The 18,614-nt window shown below is 40.2% G+C and overlaps 1 protein-coding gene across 1 annotated transcript; it reads right to left on the bottom strand.

The window, feature by feature from the left end:
- Window positions 1-1,358: 1,358 nt before the first annotated feature.
- LOC139374090 (ecto-ADP-ribosyltransferase 4-like) lies at window positions 1,359-4,885 on the bottom strand. Its single transcript, XM_071115082.1, has 2 exons — window positions 4,826-4,885; window positions 1,359-2,105 (listed from the first exon to the last, which is right to left on the bottom strand). The coding sequence occupies exons 1-2, from the start codon at window positions 4,883-4,885 to the stop codon at window positions 1,359-1,361; spliced, it is 807 nt and encodes a 268-aa protein (XP_070971183.1).
- Window positions 4,886-18,614: the final 13,729 nt, after the last annotated feature.

Genomic DNA, 18,614 nt, shown 5'->3' on the forward strand with positions numbered 1-18,614 from the left:
AAACATCATTGAAACCAGGAGATTTCATCGCATGAGTGGGTGGTGGAAATAATAGGTTGGATAAGGTATAGTGAGCAGGACTAGAAGCTCTTCAGTGAAATAAGCCAATAAACACTAACCAGAACAGCAATGGACAATGCCTATTGACATTAAGGAGAGGCATGCTTAGTTGAGTGATCAAAAGGGTCCAGTGAGTAGTGAGGTTGGTTGGGGTCACGGTGATTCAAACAGCTAGCCCGGCCATCGGTAGCAGGCTAGCATTGGATGGAGGTCTGTTTACAGCCACCTCGAGCGTTTCCATCGGTAGGAATTAGTGGGGTTCCGTGTGGAAGAGGGGATGAATCCAATTCACAAAAAAACTAAACAATAGATATAGTTATAGAGGCCCCAAAAAATAAAAAAAAATAAAAAAATTGTTCGATAGGTCTATTCAGATAGCAGCCGATAAGACAGCTAACGATTAGCGGGCCGCAGATGGGCGTTCAGGTAACGTCGCGACGGAGGAGCCAGCCGGATAACTCCCTTGGGTAGATAACGTCGGTAGTCCAGTTGTGAAGGCCTGGTGGGGCTCCGCGTTGGCAGTAAAACGAGTCTGGATAGGTGATGGTAGCCCAGGAGTGACTGATGGAACTCTTCAGCTGGCTAGCTCCGGAATAATTGATGTTTGCTCCGGAATCGACGTAAGCCGATAGTCACACGGATAGCAGCTAGCTAGCTGCGAGATCCAGGTATAAATGTCCAGAGCTTGCGGTTGAAATCCGGGGACATGGAGAAAAAAATAGGTCCGGTATGTTCCGGTCCGAGCTGCGCCCTACAAAACTGGTGATAGATTTTCGAGCTAAAGGATAGCTGATGACCACAAACCGTGGTGAGCTGAATACTAACGATTAGCCAGTAAAGAAGCTAACTAGCTTCTTCTGGTTAGCTTCAGGCTAGCTTCTGTCTAGCTTCTGGATTAGCTTCTGGCTAGCTTCTGGTTAGCATCTATGGAGGATTACATATTTGAGGTAAATAATACTTTCTTTTTTTATTAAATATAAATTGGTGAGGCGGGTTGCAGGAGAGTGTTTTGAAGATGTACTGTAGCTGATAATGTTTTACAGACCGTAGAGGGAACTGGAAGAAGGGTGTACTGTAGCCTGCTGATAATGTTTTACAGACCGTAGAGGGAACTGGAAGAAGGATTTACTGTAGCCTGCTGATAATGTTTTACAGACCGTAGAGGGAACTGGAAGAAGGATTTACTGTAGCCTGCTGATAATGTTTTACAGACCGTAGAGGGAACTGGAAGAAGGATTTACTGTAGCCTGCTGATAACATTATACAGACTGTGGAAAAGCAGATGTGCTGGTTTGATGTCACCCTATTTGGAGCGACTTGACCATTTTGCAATTCAGGTCACTCAGTGTTTTAATGCCCTGTAGTTTGTACACAACATCGCACCAAAGATCCTTTACTTCTTCTTTCTTCATCACAGCTGTAATGTTGAACACTTCATAGGGTGGAATCAACACCTCCTTTTCATAATCTCCCATAGCTGGGTAGGATTTGAGGTCAGCGCCAAAACATGTATTTATCTCAAAGCAGGACTTCTCTCCAAAATGTGTCAAGTTCTTTAGGAAAGAGCTGGAGGCAAATGAGCCAAAACGGATTTCCTTGTTCACTTCACCTGTAAAGTTCAATTTAGTTCTTCTGTATGTGGTGCAACAGCTCCGTTGGTCTGGGTTTTCTTTCAGGAGGAGAATAGCTTCAGTCAGCAGGAAATGCAGGGAGTGGAACTTGAAGGCAGAGGTGTAGATGCTCTTGTTGGTAAGACATGCTTGGTTAAAATCTTTGTATATTGTTGGGTATCCTGCACTGTAAGCACAGATAGCCTGGACATGCTTCAGTTTAAGATTGTCTTCAATGGTCTTGTTTCTTGCACACTTTTCTGCCTTTGTCCAGGAAGCATTGAAGTTTGTAGTTGATTTTTTCTCCTCCTCAAGATATTTCTTCTCTACCAGCCCGGACATTTCCTTTCTGCAGCCGTTGTACATGTCGTCAACAGAGTCAGGGGCCATGTTCAGGGGAATCGGAGGAGAGACAGAGCGACCACCACACGTTTTCTGTAGAGAGAGAGAGAACATAAACACCTCCAGCACACTGACTGTAGAGAGAACATTACTACCTTACATTACTAACATAAATAAACCAAAGGGGCTGACTGATCGTCTTACCAACCCTTTGTTAATTGTGTGAACACCTAATCAAGATATATTAGTGTTTTTATTTTTGATATTTGTTTGAATTTTTTCTTCTTCTTCAACATTTTTTATGTTTTATGTTTTTGTTTACCTTTATTTTACCTTTATTTAACCTTTATTTAACCTGGCAAGTCAGTTAAGAACACATTCTTATTTTCAATGACGGCCTAGGAACAGTGGGTTAACTGCCTTGTTCAGGGGCAGAACGACAGATGTTTAACTTGTCAGCTTGGGGATTCATTCCAGCAGCCTTTCGGTAACTGGCCCAACACTCTAACCACAAGGCTACCTGCTGCCCCTTTACAGAGACATTACAGAGTATTTTGTGTAGATCATTGACAAAAAATGTCAACTAAATACATTTGAATCCCATCTTCTAACAACATGTGAAAAAAGTGCAGGAGTTTGACAAACTGACTTGTTAGAAAGGTGGCATCCTATGACAGTGTCACCATGAAGGTTACTGAGATCTTCAGTAAGGCTATTCTTCTGCCAAGGTTTGTCTATGTAGATTGCATGGCTGTGTCCTCAACTTTACACACCTATCAGCAACGGGTGTGGCTGAAATAGCCAAAATCACTCATTTGAAGGGCTGTCCACATACTTTTGCATATATAGTGTACAGTGCATTCGGAAGGTATTCAGACCCCTTGACTTTTTCCACATTTTGTTACATTACAGCCTTATTTTATTATGGATTAAATTATTATTATTTTTTCATCAATCTGCACACAATACCACATAACAACAAAGCAAAAACAGGTTTTTAGAAATGTTTACAAATGTATTAAAAAATACTGAAATACTACATTTACATAAGTATTCAGACCCTTTACTCACCTTCGGCAGTAATTATGGCTTCGGGTCTTCTTGCGTATGGCGCTACAAGATTGGCACACCTGTATTTGGGGAGTTTCCCCCATTTTTCTGGATGGGGAGTGTCGCTGCACAGCTATTTTGAGGTCTCTCCAGAGATGTTCGATCGGGTTCAAGTCTGTGCTCTGGTGGGCAACTCAAGGACACTCAAAGACTTGTCCCGAAGCCACTCCTGCATTGTCTTGGCTGTGTGCTCAGGGTCGTTGTCCTATTGGAAGGTGAATCTGCACCCCAGTTTGAGGTCCTGAGCACTCTGGAGCAGGTTTTCATCAATGATCTCTCTGTACTTACCTCTTTGCCTCCAATCTGACTAGTCTTCCAGTCCCTGCCACTGAAAAACAGCCCACAGCATGATGCTGCCACCACCATGCTTCACTGTTGGAATGGTGCCAGGTTTCCTCCAGACGTGACGCTTGGCATTCAGGCTAAAGTGTTCAATCTTGGTTTCATCAGACTAGAGAATCTTGTTTCTCATGGTGTGAGAGTCTTTAGGTGCCTTTTGGCAAACTCCAAGTGGGCAGTCATGTGCCTTTTACTGAGGGGTGGCTTCTGTCTGGCCACTCTACCGTAAAGGCCTGATTGCTGGAGTGCTGAGAGATGGTTGTGCTTCTGGAAGGTTCTCCCATCTCCACAGAGATACTCTAGAGCTCTGTCAGAGTGACCATCGGGTTCTTGGTCACCTCCTGACCAAGGCCCTTCTCCCCCGATTGCTCAGTTCGACCAGGCGGCCAGCTCTAGGTAGTCTTGGTGGTTCCAAACTTCTTCCATTATAGAATGATGGAGGACACTGTTCTTGGGGACCTTCAATGTTGCAGACAGTTGTTTTGGACCCTTCCCCAGATCTGTGCCTCCACGCAATCTGGACAAAACGGACAATTCCTTCAACCTCATGGCTTGGTTTTTGCTCTGCCATGCACTGTCAATCTCAAAGATGATCAATGGAAACAAGATGCATCTGAGCTCAATTTCGAGTCTCATAGCAAAGAGTCTGAATACGTATGTAAATGAGGTATCTATTTATTTTATTTTATATATTGCAACTAAAAACCTGTTTTCGCTTGGTAATAATGGGGTAGTGTGTATTGAATCCATTTTAGAAAAAGGCTGTAACAAAATGTGGAAAAAGTCAAGGGATCTGAATACTTTCCGAAGGCACTGTACCGTATGTGTAGGATCTTAATTTGAGCTAGTTTTCTACAGCAGGAAAATAATCCCAGAGCAGCAGGAAATGTGGATTATTATGTGGATTATAATGAATGGAAAAAATGTTGTAAGAGTTGATACATTTTTTTGTTAGGGCAAATTAAGTGTGACATTTTAAAGTGAAATTACTATCTTTAGCATCCTTTATAATTATTCAAATAGACTACACTACCTACAATACACTACACGTTTGGATTTCCTACACGTTTGGATTTCCTGCTGAACAGGAAATTTCTTACCAACAAAAGAGTGATCAAATTAAGATTCAATATCAGTAGCTACATTAGGCTCAATTTAGTCCCCTCTTCACCCACACACACACACACACACACACACACACACACACACACACACACACACACACACACACACACACACACACACACACACACACACACACACACACACACACACACACACACACACACACACACAGACACAGACAGGCCCACACAGACAGGCACACGCATACACAAACCAAAAATATATTTAGCTCAATTTACCATCTCTACGGCCACACCAGAGGTCAACAGAAGAATTGTCCATACTGTAATGATCGCCATCTTCATTCAAATCAACCGCAGACATAAAGGAGAAAGAGAAAACACAGTAACATTATGGCATTATTGATGACTGTGTTATACAGGGGTAGCAAATTGTCCCCTTGGAGAGCTATAGTACTGTGGGTGCAGGGTTTTACTGCAGCCCTGCTTCGACACATCCAATTCATTTATTTGGCAGGTAGCTTAGTGGTTAAGAGGGTTAACTGAAAAGTTTCTGGTTTGAATCACAGAGCCGACTAGATGAAAAATCTGCCTTTGCCCTTGAGCAAGGCGCTTAACCCGAATGGCTCAGGATAAGAGTTTCAGCTAAATTACTCAAATGTAATCAGGATTCTGTTACTGTTGAATCAGGTGTGTTTGAGCAGGGCTGGAACACAGTAGCTTTCCAAGAGGAGGGTTGTCCACCTCTGGAGTTAAAGGCTGCAAACAAACTTGTCTGTGGGGAGCAATGGAAACCCTGTGTCAGAGACACATGGAATAGAAATGACCTTGTGTTTAGTTTAAGCTTCTTTAAGATGCTTTATCTGTAAAATATATCACTAGCCACTTTAAACAATGCTACCTAATATAATGTTTACATACCCTACATTATTCATCTCATATGTATACGTATATACTGTACTCTATATTATCTACTGCATCTTTATGTAATACATGTATCACTAGCCACTTTAACTATGCCACTTTGTTTACATACTCATCTCATATGTATGTACTGTACTCGATACCATCTACTGTATCTTGCCTATGCTGCTCTGTACCATCACTCATTCATATATCTTTATGTACATATTCTTTATCCCCCTACACTTGTGTGTATAAGACAGTAGTTTTGGAATTGTTAGTTAGATTACTTGTTGGTTATTACTGCATTGTCGGAACTAGAAGCACAAGCATTTCGCTACACTCGCATTAACATCTGCTAACCATGTGTATGTGACCAATACATTTGATTTACAAAATCATTTGATTTACAATTTGATTTGATTCGATTTGTATTCATGGCTGTTTTATACTAGTATTGTCATTGTAGTTTCACAGCTCCTCCTCTGTATCTGTATTCATGGCTGTTTTATACTAGTATTGTCATTGTAGTTTCACAGCTCCTCCTCTGTATCTGTATTCATGGCTGTTTTATACTAGTATTGTCATGGTAGTTTCACAGCTCCTCCTCTGTTCGTCTGAGAAATGACATATACATAGTGTACCCCTCAAACCTCAAACTCAGAAGCAGACCACACACACACACACACACAGACAGGAAACACTTATTTCATGCTGATCTATGTGTGAACATGACCAACAACAGCAACACCACTGCTGATACGGAGAAAAGGTTCTCCATAGTAACAGTACATCATAATGATCAACATCTTCCTCTAATCAGGAACTGATTCAGACCTGGATTACTCTTTAGCCAATATACCACTAATCAATCAATCAATCAATCACCCAAAATAAGGGAAAGCAGCACTATGGTGAAGCCTGCGTCCCTCCAGGAACACGAGTCCACTAGTCAAAGCTTTGTCTGCCAATCATTCATTTAGCTGGTTGAGGTAAATACTGTCCTCTACTGGCTGATGTGCATAATGCACCGTGTCAAGACAAGGCCTCTGGGTACATTAGTGTGTACATTTGCTTTTCAGTGCCAAGGGTACGGGATGTTTTAAATTGAAAACAATGTAAGAAACCTCATCACATTTGCAAGGTAGATCGATTTACAATTCACATCCCCGTAATTGTTTAACTGATCGAAAAATCTATATGATATTCATAATCCTAAATTCACAATCAACAGCTGTATACATACAGTACATATCTCAACTGAACGTCAGGTTTTCATCACACACGTACACACAAACATATTGTTTTACTATCCTTCTGGGGACCAAACAATTGATTGCAATTTAATTATCCTATTTTGCCTAACCCTAAACCTAACCTTTAACCTAACCCTAACTTTAACCCTTACCTTAGCCTTAACCCCAAACCACTAACCCTTAATTCTAACCCTAATAGAAAAAGAATGTGAAACTAGGGGTCCAACTATGGAAGCCCTGCCCAACCTATGTAAATTAACATTTAACAAAAAAATCCACAGTCTGTTAACAGACAAAAGCAAACACATTAAATTAGATATAAACTCATAAGCAAAAAGAGGTTGACATTTCCATCAAAGGGGAATGCGTGCAAACATGGCTGTTGTTGAACCACACCAATGATTAGACTATATCTTCATCATCACATCATGAAAGGTCATGTTGATGTTCATTTCTCTTCTGTCTCTTTTCCCCCTTCTCTCTTTATCCTCTGTGTCTGTCGATGCTCTCTCTTTCTCTTCTCTCTTGCTCCTCTTTCTCTCCCTCTCAATTCCAGATCAATTGAAGGGCTTTATTGGCATGGGAAACATATGTTAACATTGCCAAAGCAAGTGAAATAGATAATAAACAAAAGTGAAATAAACAAGAAAACATTTACAGTAAACATTACACTCAAAGGTTCCAAAGGAGTAGATACATTTCAAATGTCAAATTATGGATATATACAGTGTTGTAATGATGTGCAAAGAGTTAAAGTACAAAAGGGAAAAAAATAAACATAAATATGGGTTAACAATGGTGTTTGTTCTTCACTGGTTGACCTTTTCTTGCCTCTCTCTCCTGTATATCTCTATTTCTCCTATTCTTTCTTTCTCTCTCTGTCTCTCTATTTCTCCTCTTCTTTCTCTCTCCTTTTGGTCTCTCTCATTCTCCTTTTTTTGCGTCTCTCTCTCTCCTTCTCCTCAGATCTCCAGGCTCAAAGCGTCAGTCCACCAGGTAGGTAGAGTATAAATCTACAGTGATTATAGCAGTTCAATAGTAGTCAGCTTTATTATCCCACATGTGTTTAGTAAGAAATATAACTGTCTCTCTCTTTTCTTTTCTCAGGGCCTGGTGTGAAGCTGGTGGGAGGAGACAGTCGCTGTGCTGGTGGAGGGGATTGATACGACCAGGGAGAATGGCCCCCCTCTGGAGGGCTGAAACATTCTCTTGGAAGAAGAAATCTAGAAGGAGTGACTGCAACCACCATTATTCCTTTAGTTTGTTTTGACTTTTGCCACGGGGGAAACATGGGGCTTTGTTTCTTTTCAGAGACTAGTTTAATTACGTCTGTTTTGCGTTCTGTACATTTAATTCCAGGATTATTTTGTAGATCGTATTTTGTTGATTCTTAAAGAGTTGATGTCTGCACCCTCGCAAAAATCTAATTAGCATAATACAAAAATCCTCATCAAAATCCATCAGTTTAAACTAGAGAAATCTGGGGTTTTTGCATTGGATGCATCTCAATCCACCACATCCGCTGATGTCACCTTCCGCATCTGCAGCAGTTTGAGTTACACATGAATTAATATGACCCCCTTGGAACATGTGACTGTGGGTTGTTTTGCTGTAGGACGCCCACAAGCCTCACAAAACTCGTATGAGGGTCCCCAGTAGCAGTTAGTTCCTAAAAAAAAGGGTGTTGAATACAAACTTCCCTGATATTTATTATATCTCTCTGATATAGGACACTTCACCACAAACTGCCTTTCTATCTGTTGTTTCATGTGTTATTCAATGCATTTCTATGGGCCAACAGCATTAGAGAGAAGCTGGTTGGATAGAGGGTAAATTCATGCTTTAGTCAATATACAAATCAGTTGTTATTTTCTAAGGTTATTATTCTATCAATATACAGTATTAACAGAGCACATAAATAGACATGCAATGCCTTCAGGATGTATTCAAAATGGATTCAATTACGATTTTGTGTCACTGGCCTACACACAATACCACATAATGTCACAGTGGAAAAATGTTTTTAGAAATGTTTACAAATTAATAAAACATTTAAAGTACTCAACCCCTTTGTTATGGCCTGAATAAGTTGATCATTTTCTTAACCAGTCACAGAAGTTGCATGGACTGTGCAGTAATAATGTTTGTAATAATCTCTGTTCCCCACACCTATAATTATCTGTGAAGGCCCTCTGTCGAGCAGTACATTTCAAATACAGATTCAAACGGAAAGACCAGAAGTTGTTCAATGCCTCGCAAAGAAAGGCACGTATTGGTAGATGTGTAAACATTTTCAAAAGCAGACAATGAATATCCCTTTGAGCATGGTGAAGTTATTAATTACACTTTGTATGGTGTATCAATACACCCAGTCACTACAAAGACACAGGCGTCCTTCCTAACTCAGTTGCCGGAGTGTAAGGAAACCACTCAGGGATGGCACAATGAGGCCAATGGTGACTTAAATGTGCAGTTTAATGGCTGTGATAGGAGACAACGGAGGATGGATAAACAACATTATAGTTACACCACAACACTAACCTAAATGACAGAGTGCCTAGAAGGAAGCCTGTACAGAATAAAAATATTCCAAAACATGCACTAAAGTAAAACTGCAAAAAATGTGGCAAAGAAATGATCTTTGTCTTCTAAATACAATGTGAAATGTTTGGGGCAAATCCAACACATCACTGAGTACCACTCTTCATATTTTCAAGCATGGTGGTGGCTGCATCATGTTATGGTATGCTTGTCATTGGCACGGTCTAGGGAGATTTTTCTGATAAAAATAAATGGATTACAGCTACGCAAAGGCAAAACTCTAGAGGGAAACTTGGCTCAGTCTGCTTTCCAAAACTGAAAAAACGTCACCTTTCACCGGGACAATAACCTAAAACGTAATTCCAAACATACAGTGGAGTTGCTTACCAAGATTACATTAAATGTTCCTGAGTGGCCTCGTTACAGTGTTGACTTAAATAGGCTGGAAAATGTATGGCAAGACTTGAAAATGGCTAACTAGCAATGATCAACAATCAATGTGGCAGAGCTTGAAGAATCCAGGAGTGCAAAGCTCTTAGAGACTTATCCAGAAAGAGTCACAGCTGTAATTGCTGGTAAAGGTGATTGATTCAGGGGTGTGAAGACCTATGTAAATGAGATATTTCTGTGTTTCATTTTCAATAAATTGGTTATAAAAAAATGGTTTCTCTTTGGGTATTCTAGGTATTGTTTGAATTCAGGATATACATTAACACAACAACATGTGGAAATAGTCAAGGGGTATGAATAGTTTCTGAAGGCACTGTATGGTATAAAAATGTCAGCATGGGTTGTTTCAAATATGCTTTTTGTAAATATTTGACAAAGTCTAAACCTGAATTCCCACCAAAACTGGTGAATTACATTTACTTTCTGTCCATCATTATACAATTGTTTGTGCTATAGTTCAGTCAATATTTAATGGATTTTTTCAATTCTACAAGCTTTGAGTATCTCATTCTTTATGCAGCTGTTACATTTATCCGAACTGGACTTTTTTGTACCTTTTATACGTCTTGATAACCGTTGCATTACTATTATTAGTATAATCATCTGTCCATTCTTATTTCTCTGTATGAAAAGAGGATATCTTTTATCTCTTGTCCACAAGCCATTTTTGTTTGTTGTCGAAGTTTGAAAAACAAACAAAAAATGTTTCCTTGTTGATTTTGCCTCTGATTACGTTATTGACTATGAATGTTATTATGTGGATTATTGTTGTTAGTACAGTATATAGAGATAGTTGGCCAATTGCAACCAACAGGCAGAACTTAACATGCAGCTTAATGTTAGGAACCGATTTCTTAAAACACTACTAATGGGAGATTACATGCACCTGAGTATTAAAACAGACTTGCTTGTATCCAAAAACCCACAAGAATAAACCAGCAGATTAGTTGATCTCCTGTTGTTACTGGCCACGTTCCACTGCCCAGACGTTGCTGACATATGCCAGACCTTACAATGCCTGGATAGGTATCTTAAGTATCAGCTAACCACATTATATGTTACAGCAATCTGGCGCTTGTCGGTACAGTCGATGACGTGGCATGCAACCATTGGTTGATGCATGCAATGTCTGAGCAGGGGAATGTGACCACTGTGTCAAGTGAGTTTGATACCAGACAGCTGCGTCTTATGTCTTGATCACCCGACAGCATCATTGTGCAAAATGACGTTCGATGAATCCAACTTATGCAGCACCGGTGGCGACACATTTATATATATTTTTGTCTGTTCTGTATTTGATTATTTTGGCATTAATACGTGTATGGAAAATACGGAGCGTATGGGTTGGTAATATTCTCTAGTTGCACCGTGATTTGCTCAGTGTTCTGTCACTCATGGGGACACTACGTCAGCCTGAAATTGGGTAGAGCTTGAAAATTCAAGACCCTTGGGTGCTGCCCATCCAAGAAGGCTCAAGGTCATTGGCTACAGATAAAATTACCCAAATCTCTTTACATCTACGGTAACTTTGATTGGACTAATCATGTCAACATCATACTTTCAAAACCTTAACTAGCAAGCTAGACAAGCAGTCATGATCATGCATCAAGTCGGCAATCTTCTGGTAATTCCTTTTCAATTCTTGTCATATGAAGAGAAATTATAGATAAAACGTATCACTGCTCATCGGCCATTGGACATAAACATTCCACAACAAGTTGGAAATCGCAAATTCAACAATGAGTGCTAAGGCGCCACTGCCGCCCCGGGTTTGATCTCAGGCTGTTACAGTCGGCTGTGACCAGGAGACCCGTGAGGCGGCGCACAATTGGCCCAGCGTCGTCTGGGTTAGGGGAGGGTTTGACAGGCTGGGATGTCCTCATCGTGCTCTAGCGACTCCTTGTGGCGAGGCAGGCTCCTGTAAGCTGACTTCGGTCTTCAGGTCGACTGTTTCCTCCGACATATTGGTGCGGCTGGCTTCCAGAATAAGTGAGCAGTGAGTCAAGAAGCAGTGCAGCTTGGCTCTCGACCTTCGCCGAGTCCGTAGGGGAGTTGCAGTGATGAGACAAGATCGTAACTAGCAATTGGATATCACGAAAAAGGGGCTATCAATTGGATATCACGAAAAAGGGGCTATTAATTGGACATCACCATGCTTGTCTGCCATGTTCAAAACAACTGGAAACTCAGAACTGGGAAATCTCAGACTGCAGTGAGTTCAAGACAACTGGGAACTCGGATACAACTTGATTTGACTGGGAAAATATGGAAAATAATTTTGAATGGTCATCTAACTCGGAATTCCAAATCGGGATTTCGGGCCTCTTTCTAAAGCCCACAAGAAGGACCGCCGCGCCACCTTCCTGTTCAAGTGAGCACAGCACATCGTGAGTCCAAAAATGTCTTGTATGCTGCTGCATAAATTATGCAATATGCCAGGGAGATATGTATACTGTAGCTAAGAAAGTAATACTAAGTGTATGTTGTCAGGCATCATTAGATGTAGTCATTAGTTACTATTGTTACAATAAACATATTATAGACGATTTGTATATAATAAATTGCGTATGCAGTCTTTCCAAATTATTCACAGATATTAAACTTTTTCATACTTCCTTTTTGAATGTCAATTTGGAAAGAACACCCATTTGTAATAACAAAACATGCAACAAGAATGTGGTTCAGGCTTGTTCCTTGTAAGTGTAACTTTATAGACGTCCTTACCTTTGCCTGTTGAGTTGGGTATCTAGAATCGTATGTCTACAAGCGGAGATGCAGCTGACGCTTTATATAGATGCAGGGTGTTGTACTTCACAAAGTGATTGGTCACCCTCATCTTGAAGGCGTTCCCTTTCTAGTCAGTCATGCAATTTCTTGTAAATCCTGGGTTGAGTTGCTGCCAGACTACATTGCTGACTCACTCCAGATCAATGTCAGTGTATCACTATCACTTAATCTCCATATACGAATGCCAATAAAGCAAATTGAGAGAGAGAGAGAGAGAGAGAGAGAGAGAGAGAGAGAGAGAGAGAGAGACAGAGAGAGAGAGAGAGAGAGAGAGAGAGAGAGAGAGAGAGAGAGACAGACAGACAGACAGACAGAGACAGACAGACAGAGAGAGAGAGACAGAGAGAGAGAGACAGAGAGAGAGAGACAGAGAGAGAGAGAGAGAGAGAGAGAGTTCTGTAAGATGCCCCTACATGTAAAGATTATAACGACAAATAATGCATGCAGGGCAGAATTAGGCCAACATCCACTAATAATAAAAATAAATAAAAAATAGCAATTCAGTTTTGAGTTCACAAACCTGTTCTACTAACACACCGAAGCCTCAGGACCAGAAAATCCAAACAATCAGAATAATCCAAATTACAACACAGTCAAAACAAAACTACATTACCTATTGGGAAACACAAGCACAAAGGAAAATGCAGTGCTATCTGGCCCTAAATCGACAGTACGCCATGGCCACCTTAGAAAAACCTTGACAAAGAACAGACTCCAACGCTTCCCACAGTTGTGTCAAGTTGGCTGGATGTCCTCTGGGTGGTGGACCATTCTTGATACACGCGGTGAACTGTTGAGCGTGAAAAACACAGCAACGTTCAGTTCTTGACACATTCAAACCGGTGCGCCTGGAACCTACTACCGTACCCCATTCAAAAGCATTTCAATCTTTTGTCTTGCCCATTAACCCTCTGAATGGCACACATACACAATCCATGTCTCAATTATCTCAACGCTTAAAGATCCTTCTTTAACCCGTCTCCTCCCCTTCGAGTGGCATCAATAAGGGATCATAGCCTTCACCTGGATTCACCCGGTCAGTCTATGTTATGGAAAGAGCAGGTGTTCTTAATGTATTGTCTACTCAGTGTGTTAGGATAAATGTCTGCTTCCCTGTCTGTCTGTAATAACATGCATAGAGAAATTAGTCTGCCGTATGATTATGGAAGATAGAGTTTGGGTTGACAAACTGACTCAGCCTGCATTCTAAAGAGCACCATATTCTTTATATGTTGAACAACTTGTGAGTACAAAACAAGGGACCTTTTCAAACCAGCCTATCTGCAGTGAATGTCCAGTTGCAAGTGGGAAACACTGTCTTTGTGACATCATCACTACTAATGAATTTCGCTTCCTTTTACATCAGCCTCTGTTTTAATCACCTGAGAGAGAGACAGAGTGAGTGAGGCACAGAGAGCGAGGAAGAAAAAGAAAGTAAGGGCGAGAATGAAAGCGGAATTAAGAAGAGAGAGTTGTTTGTCTGGAGCTATCAGCACTTAATAAATGCTGCTTTTTAAATGACCTTTTAGACTTTTTAACTCTCTCCCACAGGCCTCCCCTACCAGAATTACACTGCATTTTTGGTGCAGACCCATTGAAGAGTTGGAAGGATGGATCATGTGTTAAAAAACACTGGGTGTGTGAGAAAGCACAGTAAATGTTCTCTCTGGCTGTCCTAACACACAATAATTACATGAACAAATCTTATAGTGGAAAAGGACCTTAGTTTACACTAACAAGTTGTATTCTATACCCATTTGAATAGAAAACAATAGAACATGAATTTGTTTGATAAGATTAAAGATTTTCTCATTTCAGTTTTAGGGGACCGATGCCAAGTTTGGGAACCACTGCTCTAACTTATGGAGTTGCACTGGATATCCCTGTGGGAGTTTAAGCTGTTTTTGGTTTATTTGTAAGCAAATTAAACTATTCATTTGATATCTTTCAAGAGACCAATGCTATGTGAAGTTTGTCCACCATTCATCAGGCTCAGGGCAGTGGAGCTGTGGTCTTATAGGCTCTAACTGTGGTCTAACTAGACTCTAACTGTGGTCTATCTAGACTAACTGTGGTCTAGCTAGGCTCTAACTGTGGTCTAACTAGACTCTTACTGTGGTCTAACTAGACTCTAACTGTGGTCTAACTAGACTCTAACTGTGGCCTGACTAACTGTAGCCTAACTAGCTAGACTCTGTGTACTAATTAGACTAACTGTGGTGTCACTAGACTAACTGATGTAACTTGGTTCTAACTCTGGTCTAACTAGACTCTTACTGTGGTCTAACTAGACTAATTAGGCTCTAACTGTGGTCTAATTAGGCTCTAACTGTGGTCTAACTAGACTAACTGTGGTCTAACTAGACTAACTGTGGTCTAACTAGACTAACTGTGGTCTAACAAGACTAACTTTGGTTTAACTAGACTAACTGTTGTCTAACTATAATAACTGTGTTCTCACTAGGCTCTAGCTGTGGTCTAACTGGACTAACTGTGGTCTATCTATACTAATGTTGGTCTAACTAGGCTCTAACTGTGGTCTATCTATACTAACTTCGGTCTAACTAGGCTCTAACTCTGGTCTAACTAGACTAACTGTGGTCTAAATAGACTAACTGTGGTGTAACTAGACTCTAACTACGGTCTAACTAGACTAACTGTGGTCTAACTAGACTCTAACTATGTTCTAACTAGGCTCTAAGCTGAACTGTGGTTTAACTAGACTAACTGTTGTCTAACTAGACTCTAACTGTGTTCTAACTAGGCTCTAAGCTGAACTGTGGTTTAACTAGACTAGCTGTGGTCTAACTAGACTAACTGTGGTTTAACTAGACTAACTGTGGTTTAGCTAGGCTCTAACTGTGGTATAACTAGACTAACTGTGGTATAACTAGACTAACTGTGGTTTAACTAGACTAACTGTGGTCTAGCTAGGCTCTAACTGTGGTCTAACTATGCTAACTGTGGTCTATATTTGTTACATTATAGTGTGCATATAACTGTGTAACATCACTGTTTTCAATCAACTATTTACAGTTATTCATCCATTTGAAAAAACATACTTTTTCTATGTTTGCTTCCATTCTGTTCCATGCAGTATGTACCATGTGTTCATTCTACTGATGAAATACCTGTATCACAGTATATACTGCAGATGTATGTAATTTCCTTGTCAGCTATACTCTAATACTAAGTCTTGTAATGTACTATTAGTAACTCCAGTGTTTTCCTTCTAAATGGTGTCGGTTATAATTTGACATAGCACAGTAAAAACACTTCAGTTAAAATGATCCTTATCAGTAAAGATATAATATAGCAGTACCAGAATTGACCAGTAGATGGGTCATGTCATCCTCGGAAATGTGACCAAAGCCCTTATTTACAAAGCATCCTACAGTAAGAGTGCTGATCTAGGATCAGTTTTGTCTTTGACCTCACTCCTTTTTATTTTATTTTTACTTAGTTCACCCAGTACACAGGAACCAATGGGATAGTCCCAAAACTTCAAACTCTGCCCATCTAGCAACGCAATGTTCCTGTTTGATAAAATATTCACAATGAAAAAGTCTGTACAGCATTTTGGAACTTGAACTTTCAGTTCGACTTGAGCTTGACTGTAAAGTTAAACATACTGTCGTTTTCCTAACACTCACATTTTCTGGATAAGCCCAAGTTAACTACATGTGACCATATGTCTGGTGGTGCAACGGATATCCCGATGTTGACACAGAATATGGAGGTGTTTAGACTTTAAAACACACGTTAGTGCAATCCTAATGTAACGTAGACTGTAATTAATGTAGGCTACTGTCCCACATGGACACGTTACTCCAATTTTACATGTCATACTCACTCAGTTCATCTTGTTGCGTTGGTCTTAACGAACCAATATAACATAACTCTCTAAGACTATGGTAGGATTTATTTTCACCAGATATGATATTTTTATGATCTGATTCTTTTGTAACATTTTAATGGTTCTGGGGGACTGAGCAGATGAACGATAACTGGGCCTAAGTACATTGCCTTGCAAAAGTATTCATACCTGGTGTATTTCTAAACATTTTAATGTCTTTTTTTTAATTTATTTTTTTAGAGGGAGGATCAGCTTAATATTGCAGAAAGAATGTTGCTTCCAATGTAAATGTCTGCATCATTTCCAATCCCCCGTCATTTTTTGGTAAATATATACACTGCTCAAAAAAATAAAGGGAACACTAAAATAACACATCCTAGATCTGAATGAATGAAATATTATTATTAAATACTTTTTTCTTTACATAGTTGAATGTGCTGACAACAAAATCACACTGTGTTCTTGGGGACCTTCAACCTTCAATAATGCAGAAACTGTTTGATACCCTTCCCCAGATCTGTGCTTCAACACAATCCTGTCTTGGAGCTCTATTGAAAATTCCTTCGACCTCATGGTTTGGTTTTTGATCCTTCATGCACTGTCAACTGTGGGACCTTATATAGACAGGTGTGTACCCTTCCAAATAATGTCCAATCAATTTAATTTACTACAGGTGGACTCCAATCAAGTTGTAGAAACATCTCAAGGATGATCAATGGAAACAGGATGCATCTCAGCTCAATTTCGAGTCACACAGCAAAGGGTCTGAATACTTATGTAAATAAGGTATTTCTGTTTTTATTTTTTTATTTGTTTGCTCAAATTTATGAAAAGCTGTTTTCACTTTGTGTAGATTGATGAGGAAAAACATTTCTTCAATACATTTTAGAATAAGGCTGTAACGTAACAAAATGTGGAAAAGGTCAAGGGGTCTGAATCCTTTCCAGATGCACTGTATTTAACCATAGAGAATGTTCTGATTGGCCAGTGAGTGGTCAAGCCTTGACACACCCACAACTTGTTTATTTTTACACACACTGAAGGAAGTAAACAAAATCATACATTCTTCAGGTTAATTGTTTTCTTCATACATATTTCATTGAAAATGGTATCAAAAGATTGTGACTAAAACAAGGAAATGTAATGTGTTACAGGGTCCCGTTCTGGTGAATGGAGGAAGTGTGGCTGCAGTTGTTACTATCTCTCTACTGAGGGGAAGTTGACAGGACTGTCTGGAGAGAGGAGCAGACCTGGTGATCATAAACAGTGATATGGAACAGGTGAGAGAGAAGGGGGGGGGGGGGGGGGGGACTTTGTATTACCAATGTTTCCTGTGCCACAAAATACATTTATCAATGGGTTTGAAGTACCAACCAGTTAAACTTAGTTATGTCTGGTTTGGTCTGACTGACAGAGAAAGAGAGGGGAGCTGAAAATGGGTTGCACCCCAATGACCGATGGAGTAGGACTGATTCTCTGTGATGGTCTAACTCTTGTTTCTACTTCAGGTATTGAGGGAGTGGACTGCCTGTTGGTAGTACATCCCAGAACTGTGTTTTTCAGTCACCGCTCCTCAGGCCAAGCAGGGGAGACTAATTGTTCATCTTCACCATATTGGATCTGTGCGAAATAGTCTTCGAATAGCTACGTTCTCTGCACTGCTGATTCATGAACTCTACTGGATGTTAATGAAGACTGACGATATATGTTGGTAGAATGGTACTCTGATCTAGATGTTGGAGAGAAAGGCACATGCGTGCATGAATGCACACATTTGACACAAGGTGTATAATATTCAATAGCTGCTGTAAAGCAATCACTGTAAATGTTTAAGAAAAATAGTATGTTTGCTTCTTGTGCTTCCATCATACTGTACATAAACAATGTTTATTTCCTGCTTATTCAATAAATCATTAAAGACATGTGTCTATTACATTGTTCTCCTTACTCTGTTTTTATCTAACATGGACAAGACACCTACTTTATCTAATAGTAACATTGACTCTAGAAGGACAAGACACCTCTGTAACAAAGACGCAGGAAGCAAGTGCAGATTGTGAGTTTAATAAAAACGGACATGGACAGTTACAAAATAAGAGTAACATCTGGACATGAAAAAAGAAGGGGCTCTATAAAGGGAGAGTAATCAGGGTGGTAATAAAGTCCAGGTTTGCTTAACGATGGGAGCAGGTGTGCGACGTCGAGCGCCGGAGGGAGCAGGCGTGACAGTACCCCCTGCCCCCGACGCGCGGCTCCAGCCACAGGTGGACGGCAA

Source organism: Oncorhynchus clarkii, chromosome 19, assembly GCF_045791955.1.
Source record: "Oncorhynchus clarkii lewisi isolate Uvic-CL-2024 chromosome 19, UVic_Ocla_1.0, whole genome shotgun sequence".
NCBI classification, from domain to species: Eukaryota; Metazoa; Chordata; class Actinopteri; order Salmoniformes; family Salmonidae; genus Oncorhynchus; species Oncorhynchus clarkii.

Bases quoted from the DNA above. Each gene is read 5' to 3' on its own strand.
- LOC139374090 (XM_071115082.1), bottom strand. From the start codon at position 4,885: ATGGCGATCATTACAGTATGGACAATTCTTCTGTTGACCTCTGGTGTG. The intron at 2,106-4,825 runs GTAAATTGAGCT...CTCTCTCTACAG, and splicing joins CTGGTGTGGCCGTAGAGATG to AAAACGTGTGGTGGTCGCTC.